This window comes from Benincasa hispida, chromosome 1 (assembly GCF_009727055.1).
Source record: "Benincasa hispida cultivar B227 chromosome 1, ASM972705v1, whole genome shotgun sequence".
Lineage (NCBI taxonomy): Eukaryota > Viridiplantae > Streptophyta > Magnoliopsida > Cucurbitales > Cucurbitaceae > Benincasa > Benincasa hispida.
In genome coordinates this window covers 79,121,503-79,130,357 of record NC_052349.1, presented here as the reverse complement: position 1 = coordinate 79,130,357, position 8,855 = coordinate 79,121,503, and the positions used below count along the sequence as shown (strand labels likewise).

General features: G+C 32.2%; 1 protein-coding gene across 3 annotated transcripts; it reads left to right on the top strand.

The window, feature by feature from the left end:
- The first annotated feature begins 3,536 nt into the window (after positions 1-3,536).
- Positions 3,537-5,488, top strand: LOC120086319 (epidermis-specific secreted glycoprotein EP1-like). 3 transcript variants are annotated; one of them, XM_039042941.1, is made up of 2 exons: positions 3,537-4,076; positions 4,480-5,488. In XM_039042941.1, the coding sequence occupies exons 1-2, from the start codon at positions 3,600-3,602 to the stop codon at positions 5,320-5,322; spliced, it is 1,320 nt and encodes a 439-aa protein (XP_038898869.1). In that variant the 5' UTR covers positions 3,537-3,599; the 3' UTR covers positions 5,323-5,488. The 3 variants fall into 3 exon arrangements, with proteins under 3 accessions (XP_038898869.1, XP_038899017.1, XP_038898943.1); XM_039043089.1 differs by having other exon boundaries at positions 3,537-4,136; positions 4,537-5,488; XM_039043015.1 differs by having other exon boundaries at positions 3,538-4,462; positions 4,866-5,488.
- Positions 5,489-8,855: the final 3,367 nt, after the last annotated feature.

The following is an 8,855-nucleotide window of genomic DNA, read 5'->3' as shown; positions in this document are numbered from 1 at the left end:
CATCGAATAATTATGAAAACAATCATGAACTAATTATTTCTTAGCCTAATCGAATATTGGGACAACCTATACAAACTCCCCCATGAGAATCAACATGTCGTAAATCCCTAAATTAACTAAGCTCGTTGCAAAGGCAATTTAGTTAGTCGATTGCATTACGTTATTGGATTGATTAAGGCATCAAGTAGGAATGGCCAATTCTATCCTAATGCATTCCCAATCTTTAGGTTTTGTTATCAATTAGGCATTCTTAGGTAGCCTAGAAATCATGTTATAATTCAAACTAAAACCTATTGCTACTGAATTGAGCACGCTTTCAATGCAATTACGGATATCAAAGACACACATAACAAAAATAAACATACAAGAAATATGAGTTGTCAATTCATCAATCTTATATGCTTGTGCTAGAAATTGAGAATGAAATTTTTTTAAAAAAAAGAAAAAAGAAAGAAAGAAAAAGAAAAAAGAAAGAAAGATCCAATAAAAAATCCATAAAAAATATCATAAAATTCAAGAAAACCAACCTAAAAAAGTGACGTCTGGCCTTCATCCATTCATCAAATCCGACTCGCGATGCCAAGATTTACAATTACAACTCAAAATTAAAGAAAATCCCATGAGGTTTGCCCTGGAATGGCCAAACTTGAGCAACATGCTTTCTAAAATGGCCTAACTCCCCTCTTTCCTTTACCTAATTCAGAAAATAAACACTTTTATATTATAGTCGCAATGTTGCAACATTACTGTCAATCCAGTCCTCGAGCGTTGGGGTAGGGTTGAAGTGGCGTTGCAACTCTGGTACAAATTTGAGGCGCACGCGGATTTCAGCACTTTTCAATCAAAACTCGTAGCATTGCAACGTTGGCCTGCATCCACACATTGTTCCTTATAACATTGCGTTATAGCATCGAGTGAGGATTGTAACGCTCCAGTAAGGGATAGTTTGGTCTTTTGTTCTCTTTTGAAGCTCAAATGCTCAAACTATCGAAAAATTGCTTCAAATTAATTATGTTTGACATCTTAAGCTCGATTCTATCTCTTTGGTGCTCAAAACCTACAAAATAACATAATTAACATGTAAAATCCATTAACGAACCTAAATTAAGCCTAGGGAATAGTACTTTTATAACTCTAATAGTATTCAAGTTTGTTGATGTTTGTTTTAAGTGTCAAATTTCAACACAATATTTAAAATAAATTTTAAATTTAGTTTTATCAAATTTATTTAAATAATAATAATAATTCCCATACAAAAAAGTAGACATATGGAAATATATTTTTAAAATTTATAGTGAAAATTTTTACAAATAATAAAGAGCTTTTTTGAAAAATTAACCATAAATGGTAATAAAAAAAATCATAAAAAATAGTAGTGTGGATTAGAATTAGGATTTATTCAAAATAGATGGATTAAAATTGGATCTGGAATAAATTTCATAATACATGGACAAATAAGTATAATAAAATCTCCTTTTGCATTATTATATATTGACCACAAAATAAAAGTTTGTTTGGATTGATGAGAGAAAAAATATTTTTCACAAAAGTTATTTTTGTTTAAACATTTTTTAATAAAAATTCTTAACATACACTTTGAAAAAGTATTTAAAAAATTATTCTGAATGGTTCTCAATCACTTTTTTTAATATGAAAAACCTCTACTGCAATATCGTTTGTAATCAATCTAGATAGTGAATCACCATATTTTATATGAAAAACCTCAAAATGATAAATAAAACATTATCATAATCAAATATCGTTTGTAATCAATCTATTGACTTCTACTGCAATATCGACTTCTTCGCCAAAAAATATTTCACAAAAAAAAAAAAAAAAAAAAAGCTTACATTTCTGTTTGTCTTAATTTTTAAAAAGCTCTAACACTATTACATGTATAAGATGGAGATCCAAATCATCTATTTTTAAAATAATATCATGGGTAAATAAAAAATAATAATAATAATAATGAAAATTACGCATAAGTTGAAGACAAAGTTTGAAGAGGTCCAGTGATCAAAATTTTCATTGTGAATAAAAAATTTGTGACAATTACGTAAAGCATATGATATAAGATTTAGATAAAGTCAGTGTTTGAATTTAAACCCAAATTATTTGGTTAGCGACACGGCCACGAGTCAAATCAGATTACCAGCTGTCATGTTTCTTCTTCTTCTTCTTTTTATTATGTATATTAATTAATTAAACATTAATTAGACAATTATACGATGGGACAACATTACCACTTGCCCACCATTTAAATGTCTTGCTTGTTTCTCTTTATTCTGGAAATTCGTATTCAAACATCCTTTTATATTCATTATTTGACAATTAACACAAATAAAAATGATTTTTTTGGCAATTATGCTTTACTATTTTTTTATGAACATAACCATCTACTCAAATAGCTTTGCGAAATAGTTTAGTGATAATTAAGGTTCAAATTCATTTTCGTGTTTATTGTAATGATATATCTAAATATATACATGATTAAATAATTACACGCTCAAAGTAAATTGAATATTTGTATTATGTTAATATTTTTATTATGACGTCTATAGATCATTAAAGTAGGTTATATAGTGTCTTTTTAAAGAAAAATCAATATCTTGAAAAAATATCATATTATACTTCTTTTATTTTTATGTATTATTCAATTATACATTGATTATAATTGTTATTTATTTATAACAAAATTACCCATCGACTTTAAATTTAAAATTTTGAACAATCTTGTCATTCAAACCATGCTTAAAGAATCATTAACTTATCTATTAAAATCAACAACAATACAAATTATTTCTGAAAGAAAACGCACATGCGCAACATACAACAACGGATAAAACCATACTTTATTGTATAAGCTTTCAAATTTATTATATTATAGTATTTAAACCTTTAACGATCGTGTCTATAGATCATAACCTGTAATTCCATCATATTTGAAATATAATATGTATCTCCACTTAATATTCATTCCACTCTCGATACAACTTTTTTCAACAAGTTCATGTTAAGTAGGATAAATACAAATAACAACAAGAAAATAAAAAATTAATATATATATTTTTTCTAAAGTTAAAAAATCAGAGTGGACATATTTAACGTTGTAATGAATCTAAAAATTTAAAGAACAATACGAGATTCGTTTAGTAAAATTGCAAAGGCTGAACAATATTTTTTAAAAAGTAAGTTTTAACATTTATATTCATGCACAATAATATATTTATTCCTCTTAAATGTTGAGTCATTATTTTATTGGTTCAATATAAAAGAAATTCAGAATTAGCCAATCAGCCATGACTTTTTTCAATGTTCAAAGAAATACAAAAGGAAAAAAAAAAAGAAGAAAAATTTACAAGCCAAACAGCACTTAAAGCGTCGCGCCCGCCAATATCCAAAATCAAATACAGGGGAATAAAGAAGCAGCCAAGAGATAAAGTTGTCTGTAATTATGTTAAAAGATTAAATAAAAATAAAGTTGTAATAACAAAATTACGTAAATACCCTTTTCAGCTTTTATAAATAAAGATCGTCTTCTTCCTCCCATCATCATCCAGTCTTCTTCAAATTACAGAAAAACAGAGTTTCTTCTAAACATGAGACCGACATTGTTGACGCCTCTACTGCTCTCTTTCTTCTTCTTGTTCATTTCCCTCTCTCTTGCTCTCGTTCCTCCCAACGAGACCTTCAGGTTCGTCAATGAAGGCGATTTCGGCGATTTCGCTGTCGAGTATGACGCGACTTACAGACCCCTGAGCATCTCCAACTCGCCATTTCAGCTCATGTTCTACAACACGACGCCGAACGCATATACGCTCGCTCTTCGAATGGCGATTCTCCGCTCTGAATCTGCGAAGCGGTGGGTTTGGGAGGCCAATCGCGGTCGTCCGGTTCGCGAAAATGCCACATTCTCTCTCGGCGCTGACGGAAACCTAATCCTCGCCGAGGCTGACGGCACCGTCGTATGGCAATCAAACACCGCTAACAAAGGCGTCGTCAGATTAGAATTGCTCCCGAATGGCAACATGGTGCTCATCGACTCCAATGGCAAATTCGTTTGGCAGAGCTTCGATTTCCCGACGGATACACTCCTAGTCGGCCAATCGCTCCGTCTCGGCGGCGCAATGAAGCTAGTAAGCCGCGCATCGGAAAAATCGAACGTGAATGGACCTTACAGTTTCGTAATGGAAAGAAAAGCCCTAGCTCTGTACTTCAAAAGTCCCAACTCTCCAAAACCAATGCGTTACTTCGCATCCTCGAATTGGTTCACAATCCGAAAAGGCACTCTCTCAAGGGTCACTCTCAACGCCGAAGTAGATCCAGATCAAGGATTCGCCACCGAATTGAACTTGAACTACGAAGTCGCCGGATCTACGGAGGCCGGCAGCACAATTCTGACACGGCCAAAATACAATAGCACATTAACATTCCTCCGATTAGGAATCGACGGCAACGTCAGGCTGTTCACATACNGATTCGCCCACGGATACACTCCTTGTCGGCCAATCGCTCCGTCTCGGCGGCGCAATGAAGCTAGTAAGCCGCGCATCGGAGAAATCGAACGTGAATGGACCTTACAGTTTCGTGATGGAAAGAAAAGCCCTAGCTCTGTACTACAAAAGCCCGAATTCTCCAAAACCAATGCGCTACTTCGCATCCTCGAATTGGTTCACAATCCAAAAAGGCACTCTCTCAAGAGTCACTCTCAACGCCGAAGTAGAACCAGACCAAGGATTCGCCACCGAATTGAACTTGAACTACGAAGTCGCAGGATCGACGGAGACCGGCGGCACAATTCTGACACGGCCAAAATACAATAGCACATTAACATTCCTCCGATTAGGAATCGACGGCAACGTCAGGCTGTTCACATACAACGACAAAGTGGATTGGGGCCCGTCGGAGATTTCGTTCACGCTCTTCGATAGGGAATCGAATACGGAGAACGAATGCCAGTGGCCGGAGAGATGCGGGCAGTTGGGGGTGTGTGAGGAGAACCAGTGCGTGGCCTGCCCGACGGAGAAGGGGCTGCTGGGATGGAGCAAGATGTGTATGGCGAAGAAGGTAAGTTCATGTGATCCTAAAAGCTTCCATTACTATAAACTTGAAGGTGTGGATCATTTTTTGACTAAGTATAACAAAGGAGAAGGGCCAATGGGACAGAAGGAGTGCGAGAAAAAGTGCAATTTGGATTGTAAGTGTTTGGGTTATTTTTACCAAACCAGAGGCTCACTTTGTTGGGTTGCAAATGAGTTGAAGACTTTGATCAAAGTTGATAATTCCACTCATTTGGGATTCATCAAAACACCCAATATGTAGACTTTAATAATATTAGGCTCTTCTTTCTTTCTATGTAATTTCTGAATATGTGTGTCTTAAAATGTTTGTGTAATAATGGTAAAAATAAAATTGTTCGCGTAACCTTTTTTCTTTTTGCTTAGGTGAAATTTTGGAATAGTATTTATGTTGCATCCTTTCTTACAAATTTTTATCATTAGTTTTAATGTGATATTTTTTTGGTACAACCATTCAAAACTTAAATCTATCTGCGCTTTTATAGTATGAGAATTTAAATTTACAATGTCAAAAAATAAGTATATGCCAATAATTGACCACTATGCTTGTGGCTGTGTTTAGGAAATAGGATAATGATAACTATTATGATTAAGGTATATATTATAGATTAAGAGATTAAATATTCAATTTTTCTCATTCCAATTTCTTGAATTAAAAAAAATGAGAAATTTGAATGATTAACTTCAATATTATTAAATAATCATAAATATATACGTATATTTACTATATTTATAAAAGACCATTTAAAAAAGCAATCTGTAGCCAATATTCAATCTAACTATTGATTAATTATAAACATTAAAAGAATAATTACATTAAATATTTGTAAATAGACATCTTTTGTTCAATAATGCATGGAGTGGGGATTCAAACTTTGACATCTAAATTACATTCTCTTTTTAATTATTTGGCCACATTTAACTAAATAGAAGTTAGTTAGTCTATAATTAAAGCGTCGCCATTTTTTGAAAGTGAAAATTCAGATTTCATTTCTATTTTTGTTAAATTAGAAGAACCCTTATTTATATTATATCAATGACGTAAGGTTTGATGTGCAAAAGTATCTTCAAATGAAATCAAAACATTTTATAAAGTTTAAGTGTAAATTTTAGCAACCATAAATCAAAACCGTGTGTTCAATCAAAGATTCGGAAATTTGATCAAATTAACGAATTTTAAAAGATAATTGATTAAAGAAATGGTCGAGATAAAACAATAAATTAGCTAGCGATGGTAATAAACTAAAATGTATAATTACAACAAGAATAATTAATTTTTTTAGTACATCAAATGAGTGGATTTAGATAGAAGGTCATATCAATTAACGTGAAACTAAACTCATTTTTAGGTAATACTTGAACATTTATTTTAAATAGTTTTGGACTTGAAATACTTGTTGCTCCTTAGGTTTAGACTTAAGATTTGAAAAATAACAGGTAATACCTAGATGCAACGACAAAGTGTACTATTTGGACCATTAAGTGAGGTTGGTGAATGCAAAATAAAGCTTGTTAATTGATTCTGGCATGTTTTGTCCTATTATTTTTTCATTAAAGAATCCGAATAACACATTGATTATTTTTTAGTACAAATTGAGGGTAGAAGATTTGAATTTGAGACCTCTTGCTCCTCAATACATACATATGTCAGTTGAGTTAAGATCTAGTTAGCAAATGATGTTGGGATTGATGTCCTAAATCTCGTAAAGTCCTATAATTTTAATTGTAATGTACAAACATTTTATTTATGTAATAACTTATGTGATGTTTTATTTCAAAACTAGTTGCATTAACCACAAACCAATAAATTAACATCCAAGGTTATCTTGTAGCTTAAACATGTATGTAGAGACATACGGGTGGATCATGTTTAAGTGATAACCGAAATGGTTTGTAGTAGATGGATAAGGTTGGATCCCTTATCCTTGTGACACTATGAGTATGACCCGTTTTGTAGGTGTTACAATTGTTGTAAAGTGTTATAAACGATATGATCCTGATCATTCATGTAGAGACATGTGAGCGGGGATATTTTATAAAAAGAAGTTTATATAAGATCGGACCAGAAATTTTAGTCTCATTATATAACACCGTTCATAATAGAGACTTATATTTTACCGAGATGATCATAGGTAACATGACCTAAATCCTGAGTGAGTTGTGAACTTCTATCTATGAGGACAGTCCTTTGATTTGTATGGGTAAGAGTGGCCAGATCGCCGACTCAGCAAGCCTACCAATTTGGGGATTCATCTAATTAAAGGAATTCACTCATTCCCCAAGGTAGTAAGTAGATAGATTGATCCCTTAAGGGCTGATTCCAGGGCTTGAACTATGTGATCCCACACCCTCTCCTGGACCAAGAGGGGTTTAATCATAATTGAACTATGATTTATTGTTCATTAGATGGATCAGTGGTACTTAAGGAGTTAGATGTAATTACAGGGGCAAAATGGTAATTTTGACACAGTTGTACTTACGAGCAATTTGTGAAGGGTCATCGTATTGTTGATTGGTTATATCCAATGGACACAGAAAAATATCTGTAGTGCGAAGAGTGTAGTTGTCGGTTTTTAGTGGAGTGCCCCACAATTAACAGATGGTGAATGATTTAATTAAAGAGTTTAATTAATTATTCACGTACTGTTGGAGTTTTAAGCTACAGGTCCATGAGGTCCCCTCGGTAGCTCAACGAGATTTAATGAGAATCGGTTTTTGGATTAATTTGAATTGTTCAAATTAATTGAGAGAATTAATTATATATGATATAGTTAATTAAATTTTAATTATATGTGATATAATTACTATAATATATTTGATACATTATAATATTAAGTATTTATGAAAGAAAATAAATATTTGAATATGATTCAAATATTAATTATATGAATTGGATTCATATAATTAAATTTAATGTAAATGTGATTTATATTAAGAGTCATTGGTGAGAGAAAATTGAAACTATAGACTATATTGTATTTGATACAATATAAAAAAACTGTAGGTTATATGTTATATGACATAGTTACGTATATATGCATAATATAAAAAAACTATAGTTACGTATATATGCATAATAAATTAGTTATTATATATATATATATTAATCTAAATTATTTTTAAAAAAATTAATTATTTTATATTTGATTTTTTTTAGACGGAATTAACTTCCCTCTCCAATTTTCTCTCCACCCACGTATTGTGTGGGTAGCTGATAGAGGGAATAGTTTTTTTGTTTTTCTCCTTCTTCTTCTTGAAAGATTCTCACAGAAGAGTTATGTGTTTTTTTTTAAAAGAGTTCTCAGAAGAAAATCTCTCATCTCCTCCTCTATTCTCTTAATTTTTTCCCTTCCCTTACAAAATCTAAAATAACCAGAGCCGACACCTCCTAGGTTCTTTGCCTGAGAATACTGAGGTTTCCTAGTAGTGGTGTTCATTTGGCCATTTCGAATCATTCGTGTTTTTTACAGGGAATAAGAAACATGAAGTTTGGAGTTTTCAAGGATAAGTTTCTTATTCCCTTTGTTTTTCTCTTCTAATGTTTTTTAGCATGCTGTGTGTGAATTAAATACATGATCTTTCTTGTTCTTCTGTAAAATTATTAATTCTTAAAAAATTGGGTTTGGGACGATCCATCGCTTCCGCTTAAGGACCCTTCAATTGGTATTAGAGCTACTGGTTTTGATTTTTTTTTTTTTTATGAATTAGGTTTGCAATTGATGGTGGGATTTTTCGTTTCTGCATTCTATGATTCATGTGATGAATTGTTGAGATTGT

Bases quoted from the DNA above. Each gene is read 5' to 3' on its own strand.
- LOC120086319 (XM_039043089.1), top strand. From the start codon at position 3,600: ATGAGACCGACATTGTTGACGCCTCTACTGCTCTCTTTCTTCTTCTTG. The intron at 4,137-4,536 runs GTAAGCCGCGCA...GGCGCAATGAAG, and splicing joins TCGGCGGCGCAATGAAGCTA to CTAGTAAGCCGCGCATCGGA.